Below are 26,096 nucleotides of genomic sequence, written 5' to 3' on the forward strand. Positions count from 1 at the left end.
TGTGCAGAATTTCATTCATTCAACTGATATTTCTATAAATATGGCACATATGAGCAGTACATTCAGAACCTTCAGTTGATTTGAAATGATTCAGACTGATTCAAATCCGTGCATGTAAACATGACCAGTGTTACTACAACAAATGTCTTCACCCGAATATTATGTGACACAATAAGGGATTCCTCAAATCCGGTCCTGGAGGGCCACTGTCCTGCAGAGTTTAGATCAAAAGCGACATTTCTAAAGTACCGTGAAGATTAGGCAAATTAGTCTGGTGACTTAGGATTGCGTGCGACTGCTCATCCCAGTCGTATTTTGTTTCAAAACTCCCTTGTTTTGATTCGAATAGCAACCAATCAAAATGCTGCGTGAACTCAACCAATCAGCATGTTCAGCGCCCAAGTCCCACTCTCGAAAGTTGCTGAACTTTGAAATAGTGCTACCTCGTGAGCAGGGACTTTCTGAGGGGGAATTTTTTACGCGGAACTTAATTTCGACCCTGGTTCAACACACCTGTGAGTCCCACCACAAAGTCCCTAGTCCCTGGGGGAAGTTCCTGCGGTGGAAACGCAGTTAAACACACCTGAACACGCTCTTCAGAGTTTTAGGTAAGTGAGTTTTATCCGGGTTTGAGCTGAACTCAGCGGGGCAGGACTTGAGGAATCCTGCTATAGTGACTCCAGGACACTGTTTTGGGAGCGCTACAAGTCCTCTAATCCAGTCGTGTCCACTTTTACTTTGATGAACAGTGTGTCGTCTCTCACATACGTGGCGTTCCGAGGGACCTCCAGATCACCGTGGGATATGAATCGTGGGAATCCTGCGGCCACATTAGCATCAGATGTTGGCCGACTAAAGCTATCGCTGGAATCAGGGATGAAAGTACTGCTCAAGTGGTTCCTAGTGCCGCTTTGATCCAGCAATGTTAACGTTGTGTTCTGACGAAACGGCCATGGTAAGAGGGAGTCGAAGTCTCCGCGCATTATCGTGACATAGAGCGACATGTGAGTGCCTCTCCCTGAGTTGTCCCCACCAAGGTAAGCCCGCAGGCTAAGCTTGTAGCCGCTACGACTGGTGTAGAAGGGGGTCGAGTTGAGGACGATGCCAGCTTCTTTCCGGTGCCAGTAGTCACGCACTTTCCAGATGAGCTTCCCATCAAAGGAGGTGGACTCGAGCTGGCGGACACGCTGCTCGTTACACTGCAGCTGTTCCACGTGGATGTCTAACAAACGTGTATGACGTTGACACGTCTGCTCTAACGCACCTGAGGGACACAAACACATACACAGCTCCTGTTACAGCTCTATAAAGAGGATACATCTGGATATTACTGTATTGTGTGAGGCTGGTAATAAATCTATAGCCCTATTCGGACGGGATTAGTTGAACATGGAGAGATGGGGTAATGTAATTATTACCAGAGCTTCTCAGTGATTTCAGTCCTGTTCGAACGTGCCATCTCAGTGATCATCACGGACAATGTCAGTAAAGATTAAGGCGACTTTTACCTTCTGGAAAAAGGTCTGGAAAAATTACCTCAGGTAATGCTAATCCCATGCGAATAGACCCGCTGTAAATATGTACGTAAATATTCCATCATTTCATGTTTAAAAGTAGTTTTCTGCGTTTTTATTTAGTATGGAGGTGCTTGAAGAAGCATTCAGTTGCGTTCTAGACGCTGGGACGAGTCTGTGGCAAAACTCAAGTGCTTTCCACACCGTTCAGATCAAAAAGAAGATCGAAAGCACTTGTTGAAACTTCTTTTAGCATTAGCTAAATGTTAGCCTATTACCAACATAATCCAGTCTGAATTTAATGAATACATCGTTTGACTGGACCTAACTGTTTTATTTGTATATATAAATATAGGTTGTTTGCGCACATGATATCAGTAAGCAAAGTAATGCACACATAATGACAGGAAGGTGACAGCGGTGTGTAAACTGAGTTACCTCTCCCACTTCTGCTAGTTTTATTGAGATTTCTTATCCCGTGCGAATTGGCCATTAATATTACAGACGTCCTGTGGTAAAACTGTATTACTCAGTCTACCCTTGTTAAACTAATCCAGTCCGAATAGGGCTAAAGACTAGAAACAAACTCTGTAATTTATTGTTCTGAATCTGTAGGCTGTGACACACCAAGCCAACGGTTGGCTGTTGGACAGCTGTCGTTAAGGGTTTAGTTTTTGTGATGTGTTCTGCACCGTTAACACTAGTTAGACACCCAATAGTGTCTTTTCGGCCAATTAAGATCATTCTGATTAGCTGTTTGGCGTAGTGAACCAGTGCAAAAGCAAGTCAATATGGAAGTCATGAGGGCACGCATATTTTTCATCTTCATATCATCTGTGATTATTTTCAACCAATCCACCTGTGGTGAGCAAGATTGGTGTGAACAATATTTGTTTACAATATATAAGTCCTAGCTTTTCCAGTTTCCCTTTTTGATGGACGAATACAGACTGGTTTGGAGAGTTATTTCCTCTCACGCAGGTTTAGTTGGACATTGAATGTAGTTTTTGCTGGGTTCAAGCGCAAACTTGTGGTCCAGACTCAGGTGACATGAGGCAACACGAGTCAGCTTTCAAAACCACTGGTTCTTTGATGGTGGTTTGGTGTGTCAGGGCCACACAAAATGTTATTATTCACTGAACACAAAAGTAGAAATTTTGAACAATCTTCTCACTCCTCTTTTCCCACAGTTCTTGGTAACCACATCTGTCAATCTCCAAAAAGGACATTCGAATTCAAACGCTTTGGTCTCGTAATCAAATGACATCAGTGACATCAACACCCAACCTGGCCTGACGCATCAACATGCTATTTTGAATCTGACAGACATGAATGAGATTTCAGAGCTTTGATTGAGGGGAAGATTTTCAGGCTAATATTTCAGGTCAGTTATTATACAGCTTTAGAAATCATGGAATTTAGTTACAAGGATTTTTTTCTTCTGGACTACTTTTATTGGTCACAATTTACTATCATGGTATGGAAACTGACTGTGTGCTTAATTTTACATTTCACTGAAAAATAACAATTTAGCTTTAACCAGGGGTGCCCAGTCCTGGTCCTGGAGGGCCACTTTCTTGCAGAATTTAACTCCAAACTGTTCCAACAGACCTATCTGGAGGTTTCTAGTACTCCTGAAGTCCTTGATCGGGTTTAATTAGGGTTGGAGCTAAACTTTGCAGTTAGGAGGGCTCAAGGAACAGATCTGGACACCTTTAAAAGTTCTTGCATTACTGCGACCAGGGCTGGCGGAAGCGCTGGGCAAACTGGGCAATTGCACAGGGCACCAGACACTAGAGGGCGCCGCACCATGACGAGCACGAGCATTTCAAACTTGATCAATATAAGCAGCACGGCACAACGGTTCATATTCTCATTGGGCCCTATTTTGACGATCTGAAACGCAAGTATCAAACGCGAAACGGAAGTAACTTTGTGGGCGGGTCTCGGGCGCTGTTGCTATTATAACGGCGGGATAAATTACTCTTGCGCCCGACGCAAATCTAAAATGGGTTGGTCTGAAGTAGCTTCATTATTCATAGGTGTGGTTTGGGCGTAACGTGAAATAAACCAATCACAGCGTCATCTCACATTCCCTTTAAGAGCAGGCACGCTTGTTCCATGGCGGATTTCTATTAAAACGGCGGATTTGCCAGACGCACGCCAGGAGCGGTTCACAGCCGAGGAGACCGACGTTCTCGTCAGGGCCGTAAACACAGAGAAGTGACATTGGGGATGGAGAAACACACCCAAATTAGCTTCGGTTAAACAGGCGTATGATAATTTGGGTAAATGTGTAAGCTAGATTTATGCCTATTTTTTCACAACTTCATGGACTCAACAATGATTTCCCTCGTGTGGAATATTTTTTCCTTGTAATTATGTATGGTTTGCAAAAATTAGAACTGCTGCGTCTGTTTAGATGAGAAGAAGCAAAGTGTATGCGCGTTGTGCACACGCTACTTTATGGCCAAGCATGCGCCCTTAAAATAGCATCTGAATAACGCGCCACTGACTTTAGACTAGGTTTTTCCTGGTCATTGGCGGAATTGTTTTCTAAACCTGCAAAATAGCACCAGGGAACGTTTGCGCCGGAACACGCCTCCTCTTTTCGCTGAACCGCCCCCGGGAGCGCAAGTTCATTCCCTAATTTAACGACGCACGTCTGCCGAGGGAAAAGCCTGCTGTGCGCGGGTGCAAAATAGGAATGATACATGCATCGGTGTACAAAGTCAATTGCGCTGGGTGCAAGATAGGGCCCATAGTCTCCAAATTATGACCAGATACGGATATTAAGTCTGCTGTTTAAAATAAATAAAGAACCAATGTAGGAGAATAGTTACCATGCTCAAAGAGCGGGAAACTGTATATTTGTGCAGTGGTGCATGTCAAAAAATCGATTCCGATTTGAAGCTTGTGACATATAAACGCGCACATCAACACGATCACTTTATTTAGCGTTGACGTAAACACCATGTTCAGATTTATCAATCAGAATGAATTCAGTCCGATTGAAACAAAAGGTGTGCATGTAAACATAGCAAGTGTCACAAGATCATTTGAATGGATTAGCCGAAATTTCAATTGAGCACAAAATCTGTCGCAAATTGGATTACTCCAAGATAATTGAAGAATTCGCAGCAGCCAAAGCAAGAAATGTCGTCTTTTAAATGTTGAGTCAACTGTATTAATTCATTACACGTGTCTTAAGTCAACAGGAGGGGTCAATATGTGATAAATTGCCCTTTTTTATCTTCAAAATTTTAATGTAGGGAGTGGCATATTCCTATTTTGCCCAGAGCGCCGGATTGTCTTCCCCTGACTGAGACAACAGCAAACCTCAAAAGGGCAACATAGTAGCCTTCAAATGTCTAAACCAGTAAAAACTACATGAGCTGACCTTTGGCCTAAAGGTAAAGCTGGCTATCGAGGACCATTTGTGCTACCAACCTGCAGAATTTACTTCCAACCCTAATCAAACAAAAAAGTGTTCAGTATTACTTGAAAACAACAGCCAGGCATGTTGGAACTAAAGTCTGCAGGAAGGTAGTCCTCTATGAGCTGGGTTAGCCAGCCCTGGTTTACTCTAATGCCCACTATATCTCTCCTTGCAATAAGACTGAAAACACAACACGTATCCATTTTCCAAACTGCTTGTCCTATGTCACAATATGGGGTTGTTGGAGCCTGTTCTAGCATCACACCTATGGGCAATTTAGAGTCAGGAACAGCCTTCTTAGTGATGTTCGGGAGCCTACACAATCTCTTAGTCAAATCCCATCTCTTTGACCCACCTAAAGGTCATGCGTTTTGTACACAATGTGTAAAACTGAACTTGTGAAGCCAAAAACCTTTGCATTCACAAACGTAGAAGAGTGCGTTTCAAGTTTCACCCATCTTGTTCAGTAGCTCTCTCCAAGTAAACAGTGTCAACATTCATGTGGCCAATCAGACTCGACTTACCTAAATGTTCCCTGAGGCTTTCAGTGACGGCCACCTGCTGTCTGAGCGAGTCCAGTGATGCCCGCAGGCTCGGGATCTCTTCGCTTAACTCAGACCCCAGAACGCCCCGCAAATCCCGCAGTTCACGCTGCACACTGCAGATCCGCACCCTCTGCTCCTCCACAGACCTCTGCCACACAAACACAGATCATACAGCACACTCTGACCACATACCATAATATCCTCCACAGGTACGCATGTTCAGCATGTGAATTTAAATATTGAAGCTAGTCGAGCTCTTAATCACCACTATGACCAAATACAGTACTGGCAATCATGAGTTAATGTATAAAGAATGGTGATTACTTGACTTCCTAAATAACAATCATAATTTACACAAAATTATTGTTGCTATATGTTCAGATAACAGGTCACCTTGGGGGGTGGGGTCGGTGAGCTGTTCCTTTAACTTGGCATTGAATTTTATGGATTCTAAAATTACAGGACAATCATTGGTTTTGCACTTAGTAGCTTGACTGAACTCAGGGTTTCTTTACCTGTAAGGTAGTAAGTGTGCTGTCACACATGGTGACATCCCTGTCCAGACTGCTGACCACAAGACTTTTGTCCTTCAGCGCCCCCTGTTGGACGATCATATCCTGCTGCAACTGTTCCACCTACAACCAGGACCATTTTTATATTACATTGAAGATTTGTAATTAAGCAATAAGCTACAAGAGACAAACATGAAGTAAGTAATTTCAGCATCTCTTAAGTAATGAAATTGCAAAGAACACACATTTTGTTTCTATATCCCTTTTATTATAACATTTGATGGGATGTACTTAGAGATAATGTTTCATAAACCAGAATTACTCTGTTTCATTTTGTATTTTGCACTGACATGCAAAAACATTTCATACCTGTTTCTCAAGTTTGGTGTTACTTTCCAGGACAAGCCGAACATGAGAACTGAACTCTGTGTTTTCATGAATTTGCACTTTCCCTCTTTTATCCTGGATGAAAGACAGAGTTCAAAGGCTGAGATCTGCAAAGCCTATGTATTTAACGACCAGGACAGCATTTACCAATAGCATCGTAAGCCTAAGTAGATCGTAAAACCACTGCCACCAATGGTCTCTACAATCAACTTAGCTCACAATGCTTATGAGAAATCCAGCCTAGTTCATTAAATAGGACAAAACTGATAAAAAGACTCTTTCACTTGTTTCAGTGTTGAATTTGAATGTGTTCTTACTCTGACTGTGCAGCCATAGTTTTTATAAATGCAGTCCGTCTCCACTTCAGGACACTCATCAGCATGTGCCTGCAGCTGCAATGGGATCAAAAAGCAGCAATGAGCAAATTAAGTCTGATAATCAGCTTTTAACAGAGCCCCTAAGGGGACATGGTAATGGAAAAATATGAGTTGGGAGGAAAATAACATTCACGAGTTCACATTTAAATATAATCAGATATAGTATAAAATATGCACTATCCGGGTGTGCTATCCGAGGAAAGGGCTCTGAGATCTGCATTTGGCCCGAACCCAGAGAACTCCCCTCTGGCTGGTATAGGAATAACTGAGACTGAGGAGTTGTGGTGGAGGAGGCATGCTGGGAAAACTGTTGTGGAACAGAGGTAAGTCGGCTCTATCCACCTTATTTTTCAACGTGGAAGTAAATATGATGAGGTACTTCCTTTTAATGTGTTAGACTTCCGGTTCGCTAGCCGGTAGGTGAGAAGCCATGTTAAGGGAGCACGCACAAAACACTATTAAACACCGTGATGGTTTATATTTATCACACCTGCGGTGGGGGGATGAAAAGAAGAAGTGGCCTGACATCTTATCAGAACAGCAGCAGCTCGTTTAACAAATGCTATTTCAGCATATGCTGAGAGTTTGGGTTGCCTATGACGTTCAAATGGGAACGCAATGTGTGCCATTTCACCAGATTGATAACATAATCTATAAACCCACGCCAACACAGGAGAATACATCAATGTGTTTCTATGCAAACTGTTCATTCATCGCGACTTTAAAATAAAAGTTTAAACCCTCATGAGTCTGTCCACGTATTGTTCAAGAAATTAGCTAAACTTTTTAAGCACTGGTTCTCAGGGAACGCAATGGTTCTTAGGAGAACGCAAAGGTTTAGTGAACGAACGCAAAGGTTTGGTGAGGGAACACAAAGGTTCTCGGGGGAACACAATTGTTAGGCGAGCAAATGCAAAGGTTCTCGGGGGAACGCAATGGTTTGGCGAGGGAACACAAAGATTCTCAGGGGAATGCAATGGTTTGGCGAGGGAACACAAAGGTTCTCAGGGGAACGCAATGGTTTGGCCAGGGAACACAAAGGTTCTCAGGGGAACGCAATGGTTTGGCCAGGGAACACAAAGGTTCTCGGGGAACGCAAAAGTTTAGCGAGGGAACGCAAAGGTTCTCGGGGAACGCAAAAGTTTAGCGAGGGAACGCAAAGGTTCTCGGGGGAACGCAATTGTTAAGCGAGCAAATGCAAAGGTTCTCGGGGGAACGCAATGGTTTGGCGAGGGAACACAAAGGTTCTCAGGGGAACGCAATGGTTTGGCGAGGGAACACAAAGGTTCTCAGGGGAACGCAATGGTTTGGCGAGGGAACACAAAGGTTCTCAGGGGAACACAATTGTTAAGCGAGCAAATGCAAAGGTTCTTGGAGGAACGCAATGGTTTGACGAGGGAACACAAAGGTTCTCAGGGGAATGCAATGGTTTGGCGAGGGAACACAAAGGTTCTCGGGGGAACACAATTGTTAAGCGAGCAAATGCAAAGGTTCTTGGGGGAACGCAATGGTTTGGCGAGGGAACACAAAGGTTCTCGGGGGAACGCAATGGTTTGGCGAGGGAACACAAAGGTTCTCAGGAGAATGCAATGGTTTGGCGAGCAAATGCAAAGGTTCTCGGGGGAACACAGATGTTAGGCGAGCAAATGCAAAGGTTCTCGGGGGAACGCAATGGTTTGGCGAGGGAACACAAAGGTTCTCAGGGGAATGCAATGGTTTGGCGAGGGAACACAAAGGTTCTCAGGGGAACTCAATGGTTTGGCGAGGGAACACAAAGATTCTCAGGGGAATGCAATGGTTTGGCGAGGGAACACAAAGGTTCTCAGGGTAACTCAATGGTTTTGCGAGGGAACACAAAGATTCTCGGGGGAATGCAATGGTTTGGCGTGGGAACACAAAGGTTCTCAGGGGAACTCAATGGTTTGGCGAGGGAACACAAAGATTCTCAGGGGAATGCAATGGTTTGGCGAGGGAACACAAAGGTTCTCAGGGTAACTCAATGGTTTTGCGAGGGAACACAAAGATTCTCGGGGGAATGCAATGGTTTGGCGAGGGAACGCAAAGGTTCTCAGGGGAATGCAATGGTTTGACAAGGGAACACAAAGGTTCTCGGGGGAACTCAATGGTTTTGCGAGGGAACACAAAGATTCTCGGGGGAATGCAATGGTTTGGCGAGGGAACGCAACGTTTCTCAGGGGAATGCAATGGTTTGGCGAGGGAACACAAAGGTTCTCAGGGGAACTCAATGGTTTTGCGAGGGAACACAAAGATTCTCGGGGGAATGCAATGGTTTGGCGAGGGAACGCAAAGGTTCTTAGGGGAACTCAATGGTTTTGCGAGGGAACAAAGATTCTCAGGGGAACTCAATGGTTTTGCGAGGGAACACAAAGGTTCTCAGGGGAACTCAATGGTTTTGCGAGGGAACAAAGATTCTCGGGGGAATGCAATGGTTTGGCGAGGGAACGCAAAGGTTCTCAGGGGAATGCAATGGTTTGATGAGGGAACACAAAGGTTCTCAGGGGAACGCAATGGTTTTTTAGGAACTGGTATTCCGTGGAATATAATATAAATTTAAGCTACACTCATGATAAGTGCAGATAAATACGTATTTAAAGCCAACAATGGAACATGTTGATGGAAAAAATATGAGATCACTGTGTCCCCTTAGAAGCTCCATATTAATCTGAAGAGAAAGGCACTAGGTGCACATTCATCACAATAAGAACTTTCTAAAAGTGGTGCTCTCCTGGAGTAAAGTGTCTGACTGAGTCACACCTTGTGTCTCTTGATCATCTGCAGACACTTGTTGGAACAGGCGACTTCAACCTCCGGGCATGAAGTCTTCTGATGGGCCTGGCAAAGTTCAGAGGAAAGATTAGAAACAAACACACCTAAGATGACTATGCACTTCTGAGACACGGAAGCATTCTGACCAGCAGTTGGGATACGGGAAAAGACTGCCTGCAGTAGTGGCAGGAATCCAGGCGGAAGGAACAGACGTTCTTCTGATGGTCCATTAGGGTTTTGCGTAACACAGTGTCGGTGCACCCTGAGTTGGAGCATCTAATGCGCTCATACTGGCAAGCTTTTAGATGATCCTGAGAAGGAGAGGTAGTACTGATATTACTCAGCTCTGAAAGATGGAAACAGTTTTTCCATCATCAATTTACAGCAAATTACGTCACGTTTTGCCCTTTACCTGCAGGTTACATAAAGGAACCCTCTGCTTACAGTCTGGGGCATTGGTGCAGTAGACATCTAAGTTTAGCAGTTCCCTTTTACAGCAGTTGTCCTGAAAAACCTGCAAGGATTGGAATTGCTATTCAGTGGAATATAATGGAAAATTAAGCCACACTCATGATACGTGCAGATAAATACTTATTTTAAAAAGTTTATTATCTCACCTCCTCAGGTTTTATAGGACTGCTGTCTAAAGGACATTTCGAACTTCCACCATTTTCACTGAAAAGAAGAAAGTTTACACATTTCCAAATCATTTTAGACGCTGAAAATAATGTCGGTTCAAAGTCATGTTTATCTTTGCTGATATACTTCAAATTGTATAATAACTGATTAATTTTTCTTACATGTATGCCTTTACGCACTGAGCACAGAAAATGTGCCCACAGCCCGTCTGGTGAGGGTTCAGGACGATCCCACCGCAGGACGGGCACACGAACTGTTGCTCTAACCTCAACACGAAGCGCAGAGTACGATTGGTCAGAACGGATTCCAGCTCCCATGACCTCATGGACTCAGAGCTCGAGAACCCGGGAAGCTCGTTCTCCTCTGTGGCCATGGAAACCTGGTGACATTACCAGAAGGTAATGTTAGGTCTGACACAACAGAAGAAAACTTAAAATAATTTATAATTGTTAAATACAATTCTGTTTAATGTTTCTTTTGTTATTAGCAACTTTAAAGTTGATCTTTATAAGTAATATATGTAAGTGATAATCCATGGCTAGCCATGCATTAAATGAAAGAACAGCTAGCCGTGGATTATATGTGTGTATGTGTGTTTCAATTATAACAGCGCATTAAAGTAGAATGCTGATTAAATTGACGTGGAACTACCTGTTCACTAACCGGTTTTATTTCACACCTTCCAGCCAATCAGAATCAAGTATTCAAACACACATGGTAGGCTATAAATATATTTTCACATTCACAATTTAAAATATTTCTGGCCACAAAGATATAAATCTAACCGGGTACCAGAGATAATATAATACTAAATTAATATTATACTATAATAATTGTTTTATTCAAAATGTACACAGTCATCCTGATAGTCTTTTATAACATCACTTGAACTAAAGCCGGTTCCGTTTCCTGTTTAGCTCTCAAAGCAAAGGATTTTTATTATTATTAGTTAGTCATAGTCACAAACATTACACTCTTGTTTGAGTAAATTACCCTCGCTGAGCAATCTTTATATTTCCATCCTGTTCATTTTCTTGCCATTACGTAAGCTATGAATTTATCATTTAAATTGTTCCATTTATTTGTCACACAATTACATTTTAGATCAAATAAATCATGAGTGAACAAATGTGCACTATGCAATGCAATCTAATTAGTTAACTTGGGACATAATTAAGCATGTGGGTTACAGTTAACAGCGTTGAATTTGACTTACATTTACTTTTCTTATGTTGCTTCTTAGAAGTGCGACGGTGCTACACTTATCTATTCCACATATCTTGTCACCACCACCCCAAAACATAACATAACCTGATTAAAATCATTGCAGTCTTCACACAGGATGATGAAGTTATTATAGCCAAGTGTTTTGAGCGTTCATTACTTTCAAAGCGTTCCTACTTTTACATAATGCAGCTTTTAAAGCAACGAGAAGTCTGTTCCTGAGAGAGAGAGAGAGAGAGAGAGAGAGAGAGTGTGTGTGTGTGTGTGTGTGTGAGCGAGAGAGAGAGAGAGAGAGAGAGAGAGAGTGTGTGTGTGTGTGAGAGAGAGAGAGAGAGAGAGAGTGTGTGTGTGTGAGTGAGTTAGTGAGTGAAGAGAGAGAGAGAGGAGAGATAGAGAGAGAGAGAGAGAGAGAGAGAGAGAGAGAGAGAGAGAGAGAGAGAGAGAGAGAGAGAGAGAGAGAGAGATAAACATATGGGGAATCCCCAGTGCAAGAACATGACACTATGAATTTTTTTTACTTAAGTAAAAAGCATTTGTTCTCACATGCCTTAATAAAGCGAGTGAATTAGTCCGGCTTCGCGTGGGTTATCGTGTAAACACAACAATAACAATAACGCAATTATAGCCATGTATTTCACATTGAAACATTTACTTTCGCTTTACACTACCAGCAATATGATTCGCAGTATTTATTTTAAAATGCATGGGAATACATACCTGGGGGGTTGATGGCTTTAATAGCTCATTTTGACTAGTGTGGTTGAGCGTTCAGTGGATATAATCCTGAGAAACACTGTTTGACAGTTACTCGGCTCTCAGCGCTCAGTGCCGATGCACCGAGGACGTCACTCTTATTTCGGGCGCGCTGCCACGAGATTAAAAGGAACGGAAAACGCATTGACCAATCCTACTACGGCAAAGGCCAGGCTCATGAATATTAATCAGGCAACGTCACGGGATGTTTACCACGTAAGGGCTCATGAATATTCATGAGGGAAGTCTTGGCGATAGTAGGTTTCGTAAATGTATGGACGGAAAGCGCATTGCAGGAAGTTTCTATAAACGAAATTATTACAGAAATAGAATGCGGTTAAAACGCCGGCACACACATTAACGCATCTTTATAAACTAAAGTAAGAGAGAGTACGTCAAACAGACACGGAAGTGTACCTGACACGTGTTTTAATGTTTCCATATGAGGAGCACATGACAGATTATAACACTTCACATATGAACATGCGTTGGGCACACACACATGTAAGGGGACTTTTCATTATTTAATCCCATAACGGATTCATTTTTTTAATAAAAAAAATAAAAATCAGGTTAAAACAGCACAAATCTTTTAAGGAACTATTAAGAAAAGAGAGATTTATGAACGATTTAACCAGGAGAAAATGGTACACAAGTGGAAAAAAAGGTTTACACAGTGACTGCTTCTATGCACAAGAATATTCCCATATTCATTCTGATGATGTAAATGTCATCAATCTGTTGCATGTCTGTTTTAACCCGGTCATATAAATACCTGAACATTTACCGTGACTGAATATCCGCATATCCAAACATCTGTAATACTGGGTTATACAGTTGTTGTGTAAAGTCAATATATTCATTAGAATAAAATTACTAGAGCAAAAATACTTTCTTCACTAACATTCTTCAAACATAAAAAAAAAAAAAACTCAACATGTTTCTCTCATCACGTTCTTGTGTGCTATTAAGGACACAATAAAACAATTATGGTTTAAAGTCCCCCTGTGGTCAATAACTGTATCCCTTAAAACTCATCTTTGATCACCAAAATTACATATAAAAAAATAAAATAAAAAAATCTTCATGCCTTAAAATATCTTGAATGTAATTCGACACCCTTGCCTCATTTAGTATGCGCGGTTCTATGAATATGCAAATGAGCCCCGGCTCCACTCACTCAGCTCAGAGATCCACTCATTGACGATCACACGTTGATCTGATTGGTTACAAGGTAGTTTGTGACGTCAGAAACACCAGCGATTTCAGTGTTTTTGAGACTGTCTTTGGTTCACTGCAGTTTTAAGGAGAAAATACTCAGCAATGCTGTCGACTTATGAATTTACACATGGTTTGTCTTAAAGCATATTAAAAACATCACATAGACACATGACATAAACTACATTAAAAGCTGGATTTTCACCACAGGGGGACTTTGAATAGCTGAAATAAATGGCAGGAGGATCAGAAAAGAATAAACAGGGAAAGAATGCACATTGGTTTATTGGGATACTGCTCATTACATGTACACACAGTTACATTTAGAGCCGTGGAGTATGTAAACATCTTTTCAGAAGAAAGGTTTAACCAGAATATAGACCTTAATTTGAAAACGATGTGCACTTAACCACGGCCCACTGATCCCCAATCCGAAGTTCATCCCAATCCTGCACTTTTCCGCAGGGGTGGAAAACAGGGTAATGCTACATGCTCGGATCAACCAACAGCACACCACTAATGAAACACAGCTTAATGTCTGGTGGGAAAGTGTGGATCCTTCACACATTTATGCAAGTCAAACAGGTTTATAAAGAAACCAAAATTAATGCTAATTAACAAAAATAATGAGCTGACGTTGAAATTAAGTGTTTTATACTCAAGGGACTAAGAAAGTTTTTGGCATCTATAAAATAAAATAATAAAAAAAAACTCATGAAAAAGTGACAGTAAGATCCTTCTATGATTTTCATTAGTGATTCATTATATTTTCTTACTTGTTAAGAGCACTTTGATGGCAAGAGAATCTGGCAAAGAATCAGGACAGGTGATTTTCTGTCATCCTGTAGCACCAAATATTAAAATATGAGACAACATAACATGACAATCACAAACACAGAAGAACAACAAGATGCCAGGCGAACCCCACGTTTAAAGAGGTTCGCCGGTACACCGCAGATACAACAAGGAAAAGTGCTGAGACAGAACACAATATTTAAAGACTTGAAGGTTGTTTCGGTAGTTCACCCAAAGATAAAGAAAATTAGCCCATGATTTACTCACCCTGAGGCCATCCTAGGTGTTTATGACTTTCTTCTTTCACACGAATACAATCAAAGTTATATCGAAAATGTCCTGGCTCTTCCAAGCTTTATAATGGCAGTGAATGGGCACTTTAAGTCCATCAAAGTGCATCCATCCATGATTAAAGTGCTCCACATGCTCTGAGGGGGTTAATAAAGCCCTTCTGAAGCGATGCGATGCGTTTGTGTAAGAAAAATATCCATATTTAAAACTTTATCGACTAAAAGAGAAACACTTAGCGAGGTATGACGTAGGAGTAGCGTAAGCTTTGACGCCTCTCGTGGTTCAAACAAACAAACTCAAGCTCCTCCCACATTTCTCTCTCGTTTGCACTTTTATCATGGATAGATGCACTTTTATCATGGAGAGATGCACTTTTATCATGGATAGATGCACTTTTATCATGGAGAGATGCACTTTTATCATGGATAGATGCACTTTTATCATGGAGAGATGCACTTTTATGATGGATAGATGCACTTTTATCATGGAGAGATGCACTTTTATGATGGAGAGATGCACTTTTATCATGGAGAGATGCACTTTTATCATGGATAGATGCACTTTTATCATGGAGAGATGCACTTTTATCATGGAGAGATGCACTTTTATCATGGAGAGATGCACTTTTATCATGGAGAGATGCACTTTTATCATGGAGAGATGCACTTTTATCATGGAGAGATGCACTTTGATGGACTTCCAAAAAATATACAGCCGATCACTGCCATTATAAAGCTTGGAAGAGCCAGGGGCCTCCGATTGTATTCGTCTGAAAGAAGAAAGTCATAAACACCTAGGATGACTTCAGGGTGAGTAAATCATGGGCTAATTTTCTTAATTTTTGGGTGAACTATCCGTTTAAAGTACAACATGATTACAACATGATTACAAAACCTAAAAATCAAAAAGAAAATCAGTTCAAATAAATAGACAGTTACATAACTAATATATACAGTTTAAAACAATCCTCTTTTTCTAGTATTCACAATGAGCACTGCTAGCTAGCGGTTACCTTCCCCTGCACTGCCACAGGTGTATAACCAGGTCAGTGTAGCGAGGAGGAGGAGGGCGTCTCCAGCAGAGAGGGCGGCGGCGGCCCCGGCGCTGGGACTGGGACGGGCGCGGCCGGCCTGGGGTTGAGGCGGGGGGGCAGGGGCGCGGAGGGCCGGATGAGGGGGGGCGGCTGGTGCAGGGCGGGGCGGGGCTGCAGGAACCGGGCCTGTTGCTGCAGGGGTGGAGGCTGGCGGTGTAACGCCGGGGTGGCGGGGAGAGAGGGACGCAGGAGAGGCGGAGGCTGGTGGAGCGAGGCCGGTAGAGATGATGAAGATGATGATGATGATGATGATGCGGCTACAGGAGACGGGCCCGAGGCCGGGGTCACCTGACCCTAATCGTGAGAGAAGACAAGGTTTTACGTAGAGCACAACCACAAAAGATCAGTTTAACCCAAAACAACTCATCTTGGTTATTAAAGGAGTCGTTCAGTCAAACTTGTGACATTTGGGAACACTTTACAAAAAGGTTAATTAGTTAACATGAACTAATAATGAACTGCACTTATACAGCATTTATTACTCATTGTTAATGTTACTTTCAACATTTACTAATACTTAATTAAAATCTTGTTAACATTAGTTAATGCACTGTGAACTAACATGAACAAACAATTATGGCTATTTTTATTAACTAACGTCAACAAAGATGAATAAATACTGTAACAAATGTATTGCTCATTGTTAGTTAATCCTAGTTAATACATTAACTAATGAACCATATTGTAAAGGGTTACCTGACATTTTAAAGCCCACTGTACATTTGATACACAATTTCTAAAGCTTCTAAATTAGCAATATGATCAAAACTTTGCCTGTGAAACCTGTCGCACACAATCTACTACGTGCCTTCTGTCATCTGATAGATAGTGTAGACTTTAGCAAGTAAAAGGTCTATTAGCATAAAGCCTCGTGCACACCGGGACGATTATCGCGTGTGCTTATTGCCAGCGTTTTTCGAGACGTCTTTGTGTTCCAGCGATTTCCACTGGCGATGCGCCGAGTGAACGTGCGCATACACACATTGGCGCCCTTTGTTTAGTCACGAGGCGTTAAATGTTGGCGATAAGAGCGCGATAATCGTCCCCGTGTGCACAGGCCTTAATTCTAAAACATTACCACCTTCATTTTCGTGCTTCATATGCAATTTGGTGCAGATGCTGATATTTATAAGATAAAATTCTTGATAAAGTACGTTTTTGCTCAGTTTGGGCGTCTGAATAAAATGTAAGCATTTTTTTCATCCGTATTCTCAACTATATCAAACTATGAGCCATAAATGTTTATATAGTTTGATATAAGGTTCGATAAACAGTACCATTAAATAAAAAATAAAAAGATTAGTCTTACTCTTATTTCATAAGTCAGGCTTCACAGGGTTAATCATTACTAGGGCTGGGCAAGAAAAATCGATTTCTCAATTAATGTTTTTTTTTAAAATATGGTTTAGATTCTCAAAAGCCACGAATCAATATTTTTTGCGTATTTATTTCCGTAAGTGTTGAACATAATATTTGATTGACGTTAATCTTGTTGCTAGTCTTCTCCACTAGACTCTTATTCTCTTATTTAAGGATTAAATGAACGTAAACAGTAGAGAAAGATCCATGCAGCACTTAAAGTGACAGCAGCCTAATATTCCTGCTGTCTGTGTTTTTAATGTTAATAATCAAACTACAAAAGGAAGAAATCCCTCCCTGCTCTTCACTGAATAACTGTTTCGGAAGGTTAATTAGGCCTGTCACAATCACTACTTTTTGTTGCGCAATATATTGTCCCTGAAATAATAGCGATAAACAATATTATTGTCAATAATTCTTAAGAATATTTAAATACTGGAAATGCGGTCAAAAAATAAATATCCTAAATAAATAAAAAACCTTGAAAAAAAGAAACAAAAAGTGCACAAGTAGAAAAAAAAAAACACCTGCAAATGCACAGAAGGGACTTATATGGAGTTTTTCCTTCCACAGATATTTCCCTGACCTTCTTGTCTCTGTAAAGTAAGGGTGCACACTATTGCTGAAAAACACAAACCCTACTTAGATGTTCATATGAGCAAAGTCACAGATGCCTCAACAGGCCAAATCTGCTGATGAAACTCTTTCTAGAGGCGTGTTTAAATTATTATTTTTTACTTCTTATAACTTGAGCACCGCATGATTATGACGCCGTTATACTGCAAAATATATATAGTGTCAACAACATATATCGTGAGATCATTTGATATATTGATTATCGCGACAGGTTTAAGTTGAATAAGGATTAACCTTTATTAAATTTGCACAGTGAAGATTATATGCAGCGTTATTTTACATTTGATTACACCGATTCTATTTCTGTACCTGAAACTACTGAGAGACCCACCTGAGAAACCTTTAAAAGCTGGTCATTTCATTTGTACCTTTGCTCTAGAGTATTTATCTATTTGTGCTATTGCTTGTAGTTTATTTGTTCTTTATTTAAAATGACTGTTTACTTGTCTTTAATAATCTTTGACATTTACATTAGATAGTAGGTTTAGCTGTGGTATCGAAACTGGTGTCATAACCGAATTTATTGCAATAAAAGGACTCGTGGGTAAAAAAATAAAACACATTTTATATTTATTTAGGCTAGAACTTTTTTTTTGTGGTGGGGCCAGTGAGAACTTAGTTCACCGAATAAAAAAAAAACTGTATGTATCCCCAGCCCTAACCCTTACCTCTTCCTCCTCCTCATCTGTGCTCTTCCCTGAGGAGGTGTTGCTGTTTTTCCCATCCTCTCCAGAATTGGCTCCATCTCCGTTGGGAGTGCGCGTTCCCTGTTCCGCCTCCCATTCCTGAAGCACCTCGTCCAAGTTAAACCGCCGCCGATAGTTCACAAAGAAGTTCTTTACCTGTCCCACAGTTTTATTCCCAATGACGTCAGCAATAGCCTGGAAGTCCTTCCCATATTTTCGTACTCCTGGTTGAATGGTGCGAAAAAAGGATGTCATGAATGCCAAGAAACAGTTGTGAAATGGATACGGTTCTCGGTTTACGCACCTTGTACTGCCAAGAGCTGCTCGTCTGTCGTCCAGCGGGCGTTGATCTTCTGGGTGCACTGGAACAACGACAGTACTGTTGTTAAACCGTTAGGGACACTTAATATTCAACAATATTATTGATCTGCGCTGTTATATGAGGACTGAACTGAGCAGGACGATGACATCATTTTTTGCAGAACTGTTTTATAGATGAAATTAACCAATTTAATAATTGACGCTCTTTACAGCTGAACTGAATCAACACTGAACTCACTTCAGCTGAAATACATAAAGTCCCTGTTATCACTGTAAAGCTGCTTTAAAAGTCAAGTCGCCTTCCTTTATACAGCGCTTATAACAATATGGACTGTTTCAAAGCAGCTTTACAGTGATAATAGGAGATTACAGTAACAGAGATTGTTTAGGCTTTACAGCAGCTCTAGAATAAAGTTATTGTCCAGATAAAGTTAGTTTTGATTGATTTACTTTAGTTCATTAGTCAAACAATCTGCATTGTACAAAGAAAATGCTATAGAAAAAAAAGTTGACTCATCGTATATTAACACGCAAGTAAAACCGGACATATTTCAGATTGAAATGTGCATAAGTAAAAGTCTAAGTACCTCAGGCAGTCTGAATTCATCAATGCCATCTTCAATCTTCTGCTTGAGTCCGCTGTTTAACTGCTTGGCATTCTGGACCTAAAGAAAACCAGGGAGGAGGAAAGAAGACATCTCAAATCTTCTTCAAAGGCTTTGACTGTCATTTATTAACTCTGTAATTCACTTTACAATAAGGTTCATTACTTCATTATAATAGTTAGCATGAACTAATAATTGACCTGCACTTATACAGTATTTATTAATCTTTGTTAATGTTAATTTCAACATTTACTAATACTTTATTACAATCTTGTTAACATTAGTTAATCCACCGTGAACTAACATGAACAAACAATGAACATCTGTATTTGTAAAAACTAGCATTATCAAAGATTAACTTATACAGTAACAAATGTATTACTCATGGTTAGTTCATGAACCCTACTGTAAAGTGTTAGCAGTGATTGTGAGGCGCGCACCTGTCGTTTGAGGGACACGAGCTCGGTGTCGAGCTGCCGTAGGACTGAGCTGGCCGCGCTGGAGCTGCAGGAGATCGCCACCACGTCCTCCTGCGTGAGGAACATGCCTTTGGGCGGCCGGCACTTGGAGCGCTGGCTGTGATGCCGGTGCTGCAGCGTCTGGTGCTCTCGCCGGCCCAAACCCATTTTAGAGCTCAGCGTCTGAGGCTCTGGTTGACTCTGTCGGGGGAGAATCACATTACTAGGGGTGTAACGATACCCTCACGTCACGATACAATATTATTGGGATACTCAAAGACATATGATAAAAGGGTAATTTTCCTTACTGGTGATTAAAATGCTAAATTTGGCATTACATGATGTGTGTAAATGAATAGGCTCGGACTTGGTGCTGGAAACCCAAAGCACAGGACAATAGAGACACCAGAATAACAATATTCATGATTCTGAAGCTGAAAATACTGAATTATTTTAGACAAACATGTTTGCACTGTCACTGACTAGATACATTTAAAATGTAAGCCACTTTTTGCTGGTAACAGACATTTGGCATTATCAGGACCCACAAATATTCCCCCACAGAGAGCCTAAGTCCCTCCCCTTCCGGTAGACCGCCATGGGATCTTATTTCGGAAAAATATTGTATGGTAGTCAATGGCGAGAGACAACAAATATTTTGATCTCGTTTGAATTGTGCCCTGAATTACACATATGATGTTTGTCAAGATACATTTTAAAGTCAAGAAAGTCGCAGTTTGATGTAAAACTGTTGAGGTATAAGACAGTGAAAATACGTAATTACAAAGACTACAAACCCAAAAGGCGCACATGTGACGTCATACCTTTTCTCTCAATGAATGAAGCTGACTTTACTGAAGCTAACGTCTGTCATTTTCTCTATAGTCTTACGTTATAATGGTAACGTTACGCCGTCATGCCTGAGTGTTTTGTACCAGACTGCACACATACGTACATAGAGACGAGAGATGTAGTTCATTGAGCGATTTTCACATAAAACTAAATGTTAATCTTCTGTTTTATGACAAACTGCGACTTTCTTGACTTTCATAATTATCTGTTAAATTGACAAACATCATATGTGTAATTCAGGGCACAGTTCAGACGGAATAAAAAGATAAGTTGTCTCTCGCCATTGACTACCATACATATTTTTTTCCGAAATAAGGTCCCATGAGCCAGAAGCGGAGGGGCGGGACTTAGGCTCTCTATTGAATTATTATACATTATATCCTACATTATATATAGTAGTTTAATGAAGTACTGACACTAAAACTCTGAAAACTTGACTTTTTTCCCCCTCACACAGTCCTTTTTATTTTGGGTGAATTATACACAATACAGTCACTGTCCACGATACATGTTGTTGCATTTTTGTATTGTGACATCATATATTGTTACACCCAAACAAATGCCACAATTTTGACATGGATACCATGGGGAAAAACGGTCATATAGATATTGTTTATATCATCTCATAATTTGTCAGCCGGTATATTAGGCTGCTGTCACTTTAAGAGCTGACGCACAGATCCATTATACTGTTTTATATGGCAATATACTAGTGTTTATGTGCACACACTTTGGGTGTGAGCACAAAATCTGCGGGATTGAGTAAAATAATGCTCAATACGCACAATCCCGCGCTGAAATTCAAGCCCTGTAACACCAACAATATTCACCAGGAGCAAATGAAACGAGTGAGTAAAGGAACACAGGTGTGTGTCACTCGCTGTCAGAGAGATTATAGAGCGAGAACGTGCAGCTGGTCTCAGTATCACCATGTATCGAAAAATCTATATATTTGACAACACTAGATGTCGCACTTAGTTTATCATTTCAAATGCTTTTTTTTTAAAGACTACAATTGAAAAATGTATTTTACATCAAATTCAAGCAACCAAAGTGGCTAGTAGGAGTGACACCGCTGGAATACACCCGCATTTGTCAAGTCCTGGTTACATGGCTTCGAATATATCTAGTTCAAAAAAAAAAAAAAAAAAAAAAAAATCACATCACTAACGCATGGCACAAGCTGATTGGCCTCTGCTGATCCTTTGATTCAGACATCCAAATAATCTGGTTCAGTGTTTGCAATGGGCTAGTCCTGCAGAGTTCCTCTGAACCATTTTGGTCACTATAATCATGAAATGAAATTTTCATGCCATTTCATCTCTAGTTATGATGCACTATAAAATCAACAATAGTTATGTGTTTTTATAATATAATATGCAAAGTACAATTTTCTATATATTTTTTTATCTCTGACATTTAAGGGTGACGTATATAGGCTTACAAAAACTCTTTTAGGTCTAAAACAGTTTGGATAGTTGCTAATAGGAGAGTTATGAGACATTATTTAAGAGATTTAAGTATTGCATTACATGAGTAGCTCTCGGTCACTTTCATTTTTAAAAAGTAGCTCTCAAATGAAAAAAGGTTGGAGACCCCCGCCTTAGAGCTAGTCCACCGAAACCAAATACATTAACACTGCCATATTCAATAACATGTTAAAACTATTTCGAGAGTAGTCATGATTGAAATGTTGTTATTATATGATGACATTACCTCCTTCTTTGCCTCTTTCGTAGGGTCATAATCACTGTCATTGGCCTCAATGGGGTTGGCCTCTTCCATCTCTTCCTCACTAATACATCAAATACAAAAATAAGTGAGTCCCTGAAACATTAGAAAGGCTAAAAACTAAATACTGAGCTCAAAGAATGAATGACCTTTCATCTTGATTATTCCGGTTCGCCAGCTTTCGCGCTTGCCGGTCCATTAGACTTGTCCGGGACCGTGTTTTTTTCCACGAATAGTAGTACTTCACGAGGCTGGATATGGATTTGTCCGGCAACTGCAATCAAGTATCAAATTCTAGAATTAATTATGGAAAAAAAAGGCTAATAACGATGGTTGCCACTTCCTATGAAGTGACATCTCATGACTTCAATAGGGTGAATCTCATAAAACTAATGTTATCCCAAAAAAAACACATAAATAATACAAATAAATTATACTTTGCAGTATGTTTTAGTAAAGTTATAAATTTTTACAAATGTAATTTTGCATTGTAATAATAAAGCACATGACCTCTTGATGCAAAAATAAGAAATGTTAAATTTGTACAATTTTCACCTATAAAGAAAAAAAATTTAAGAATTTAATTGCAAGATATTTAAACATAATGGCAGTAATTATTGTACTGCCTTCTAAATTATGCTAATTTAAATTAAACGGTAAATGCATTTCAGTAACCTAATAAAATAATATGAAATATCACTCTATTACAATATCAAGAACATAATGAGAATCATTTAAAAACCTGGATGAATTATAATGAGAACATTTGATTTAAAAAAATTCTACAAAATATTATCAATGCAAAAAGTCCTGCGATCCTAAAACAAGTTTTTGTTTTCTTTATCCAAACTGTAATTTATTATCTCTCTCTTTTTAATTTTGAGATTAAATGTGGTCTCGACACGTTAATAACGAGATTAACCCTCTTAGTTTCAAGACATGCCACTGTTCCCGCAGGAGTCCTGGCAGCGACTCACCATCTGCTGGATCCTATGGAAGCTCTTCCCGTGAAAGCTGAATGCCTGTTCAAACAACACCTTGTCCTCCACCGTCCACTCATCAGGGAAGGGGGTGAAGTTTGGGAGATCAGCGAGTGACTTCTCAATGTTGTGTTTATGCCAGAAGAGCATGCCGAGAGCCTGCGGATCACAGAAGAGGAGGAGCATCCTTACGTCAGCCAATCCATGACAACAGAGACCTTTGACCTCTGTGTTCTCACAGCTTACCTGCTCAACATTGTATCCATGCTTTTCTTTCGCGATTGCAATGTACTCGTCCACTGTGGGGGGGAATGCATTACAGACACAAATTGCATTATTCACAATATAAATATTTAAGTATTTTTTACAAAAAAAAAAAAAAAAAAAATGTATGACAAAAAAAGGAAGTTGCAAAAACTTACATTTTGAATCAACTATTGTGTGATATGGAGACCAAACCAACATGCCACCATTGTCTTTATCACTGTATTTTGTGGAACCTACAAAATACCAACACAAAAAGTATATATTACATGTCAAAATAATCATTCTAATATCATTAAAATGTTTGAAATGTAAAAAAAATTTTTTTTTAATTTAAACTGAATGTACTATTGAAAACAACAACTTTCATTATTCATTAATAAAAAGGTTTGCATTTCATTATATATTAAGCATTTGTAAACATTGTTAATTAAGAAACAAAAAACTACAACTAAGTCACTAAATTTGTTCCAAACAACGTCAATAAACAGCAAATTCCATTAGCAATTTCTGTCCTGTCAAAACTGTTAATGCGAGTTTAGTTTTACCAGTGTTTATTAAAAAGGCAGTAAGTGTTGCAAGTTACAGCAAGTATTTGAGTGTTAAATTCGCTCCCATTTCCAATTCTGCGTCCTATTAGATTCAGGAATGAAATAGGAACGTAATAGGATTCTCAGTTCAGTTCTGAATGGCACACAACATCGCAACTTTAACAACTCAGCAACGTTAAGGCGTTAACTTATTTCCTGATTAAATATGTGGTTTATAAGTTAACACATAACAGCATAAACCCGTAACTCACATTTATTCATTTGTCAAAGTTACTGGGTATATTAGCTAATAAGTGGCTAAGCGAGGATGCTAACATCATTTCACAAAAAGCTTCTCATGAATATAAAATCATTCAATAATATTAAAAAAACGATTTGAAAGATTATCATCGACCATTCGATGCTTCAAATACCCCAAAGCGACTTTTTGTACATTCATTATATAACAAATTATTAAAGGTGTACCGAGGCTACCACAGTCCGTCAGGTTCTTAAAGGCGGAATGCAGAGTTAACTCCTACCTGGATCAAATTCAGGAATATTAGCTTGATAATCTGATCCCACACGCATGCCCACATCTGAAAACAAAAACCATTGTGTGAGGTTTCGAATTTATCAAACTGCTTGTATTATATCAATATGCATAAACAACCTCCGCAGGGGTGTTTGAGGCTATACCGTGCTCGTCGTCACTGCCGCTCTCGTCGGAAAAATGTCCGTTCGAGGCGTTAGACGGGCTTTTCGTCCCGTTCGAGCGACCCTTCCCCAGATACTCCGAGCCTTTGTCCATCATCCCCGGCATAGTCGCGATGCGTGAGATTACTTAGTGCAGAAATGAAATATGTCAACAGTCCAGCATTTATTCTCGCTCTCTCTGTGTCCTGCGCGTGTCTGCGCAGCCGCGCCGCTGTGCGCTCCTGTGTGTATCCCTCCGCTCGATCGCGCGCGTGTTCCCTCAGCTCCACTGCATATCTCTACACCGCTAACAGCTCTTCTGGGGTTTCATCGAATGTTCAAAGTAAATGTACAGGTTTGCGTGATTTTAGTTCTTTGTTCATCGATAAATTAAGTGTCCGGGTCTAATTTTCCACGCGGAAGGAAAGTGTTGCGCATGTAAACAAAGGCGAAACGCGGCTCGTGTGTGCGCCACTGTTGCATCAGTTATTTTTTTATTGTAAGCATGTTTTAATTTGTCCTTTCAAATGTGTCCAAATATATATATATATATTTGCATTTCATTTATTTATGCACTGCGTAGGAAATGTTTCTATATCGTAATGAATAGCTGTTTTTATTTGCAACGAAAATGAATGGCAATTCATGATGTTGGTTATTAATAAACGCTTCTATTTTAAAGTGTAAATCCATGTCTTATTGATTTGCACTTACACGTGACATAGGCATGTACTCAACCGTTTACAGATTAGGATTTAGTCCTACCTTTCATTTCAATCCAGAAGGTGATTTATAATCTGATGAGTATTATATTTATGTCACGCCCCTTACGAAAATTAACCATGGTTTTACTACAAATTTTTTATTTATTTTGCTACACTAACCATAGTTTAACCATGGTATTATAGTAAAACTGTGGTTATACAAATGGTAATCAATGGCAAAAAACATATTTACTACACTTTTACTATAAAACCATGGTTAATTTTCGTAATATTTACTGCCTGAAGTAGCATAAGGTAGATTACTTTGATTGAGTCCACTGTGAATTCATTTCAAACTGAGATGTTTTTAAAGTTAATAGGTATAAAAGCAAATGGGTCGTGTTTTACTGTACTGTTGGGCCTATTAAAGGTGGTGTTTTTTAAAAAAAAGGTATGAAAAACAAACAAAATATTGCTACTACCTGACATATCTCAAAATATCAGTAAGGTCCATGATCTTTTTTAGCCAAACCAGAAAACAAGCCAATCAGAAATGCTCTCTGTCTGTAATCATTGGCTGGTCTTTGGAGGAAGGGTTTGAAAGAGGCATGAGGCGAGATCATTCGCAGAGCCGTACATGACAGCGCTCTCAGACTGGACATCGTGTTTTACAGCGTTGCGCACTATAACCAATCACACA

The 26,096-nt window shown here is 40.1% G+C and overlaps 2 protein-coding genes across 4 annotated transcripts; both read right to left on the reverse strand.

The window, feature by feature from the left end:
• Nucleotides 1-29: 29 nt before the first annotated feature.
• traf5 (Tnf receptor-associated factor 5) lies at nucleotides 30-12,306 on the reverse strand. Of its 3 annotated transcripts, none has more exons than XM_082139731.1 (11): nucleotides 12,142-12,305; nucleotides 10,362-10,610; nucleotides 10,179-10,236; nucleotides 9,974-10,075; nucleotides 9,708-9,872; nucleotides 9,550-9,627; nucleotides 6,715-6,789; nucleotides 6,380-6,472; nucleotides 6,014-6,133; nucleotides 5,478-5,646; nucleotides 30-1,264 (listed from the first exon to the last, which is right to left on the reverse strand). In XM_082139731.1, exons 2-11 carry the CDS (start codon nucleotides 10,571-10,573, stop codon nucleotides 702-704), a joined length of 1,635 nt encoding a protein of 544 aa, XP_081995857.1. In that variant the 5' UTR covers nucleotides 10,574-10,610; nucleotides 12,142-12,305; the 3' UTR covers nucleotides 30-701. The 3 variants fall into 3 exon arrangements, with proteins under 3 accessions (XP_081995857.1, XP_081995856.1, XP_081995858.1); XM_082139730.1 differs by having other exon boundaries at nucleotides 10,362-10,579; nucleotides 12,142-12,304; XM_082139732.1 differs by lacking the exons at nucleotides 9,550-9,627; nucleotides 9,708-9,872 and having other exon boundaries at nucleotides 10,362-10,579; nucleotides 12,142-12,306.
• A 1,356-nt stretch (nucleotides 12,307-13,662) lies between these two features.
• On the reverse strand, nucleotides 13,663-24,925 carry rcor3 (REST corepressor 3). Its single transcript, XM_082138402.1, has 12 exons — nucleotides 24,696-24,925; nucleotides 24,539-24,595; nucleotides 23,625-23,702; nucleotides 23,449-23,501; nucleotides 23,200-23,361; nucleotides 22,372-22,496; nucleotides 22,208-22,286; nucleotides 19,622-19,840; nucleotides 19,164-19,241; nucleotides 18,560-18,617; nucleotides 18,238-18,479; nucleotides 13,663-15,868 (listed from the first exon to the last, which is right to left on the reverse strand). Exons 1-12 carry the CDS (start codon nucleotides 24,817-24,819, stop codon nucleotides 15,527-15,529), a joined length of 1,617 nt encoding a protein of 538 aa, XP_081994528.1. The 5' UTR covers nucleotides 24,820-24,925; the 3' UTR covers nucleotides 13,663-15,526.
• Nucleotides 24,926-26,096: the final 1,171 nt, after the last annotated feature.

This window comes from Leuciscus leuciscus (genome assembly GCF_965113295.1).
Source record: "Leuciscus leuciscus genome assembly, chromosome: 15".
In the NCBI taxonomy this organism is placed as follows: domain Eukaryota; kingdom Metazoa; phylum Chordata; class Actinopteri; order Cypriniformes; family Leuciscidae; genus Leuciscus; species Leuciscus leuciscus.

What these genes read in the sequence shown, in the direction of transcription:
- rcor3 (XM_082138402.1), bottom strand. Translation starts at nt 24,819, where the DNA reads ATGCCGGGGATGATGGACAAAGGCTCGGAGTATCTGGGGAAGGGTCGC. An exon ending in CGAAAGAGGCAAAGAAGGAG is followed by an intron (nt 19,841 to 22,207) that starts GTAATGTCATCA and finishes CTCCCCCGACAG; the next exon opens with AGTCAACCAGAGCCTCAGAC. An exon ending in GCAGCTCTTGGCAGTACAAG is followed by an intron (nt 18,480 to 18,559) that starts GTGCGTAAACCG and finishes CCATTCAACCAG; the next exon opens with GAGTACGAAAATATGGGAAG.
- traf5 (XM_082139731.1), bottom strand. Translation starts at nt 10,573, where the DNA reads ATGGCCACAGAGGAGAACGAGCTTCCCGGGTTCTCGAGCTCTGAGTCC. An exon ending in TTCCTTTATGTAACCTGCAG is followed by an intron (nt 9,873 to 9,973) that starts GTAAAGGGCAAA and finishes TCTCCTTCTCAG; the next exon opens with GATCATCTAAAAGCTTGCCA. An exon ending in ACACCAAACTTGAGAAACAG is followed by an intron (nt 6,134 to 6,379) that starts GTATGAAATGTT and finishes TCCTGGTTGTAG; the next exon opens with GTGGAACAGTTGCAGCAGGA.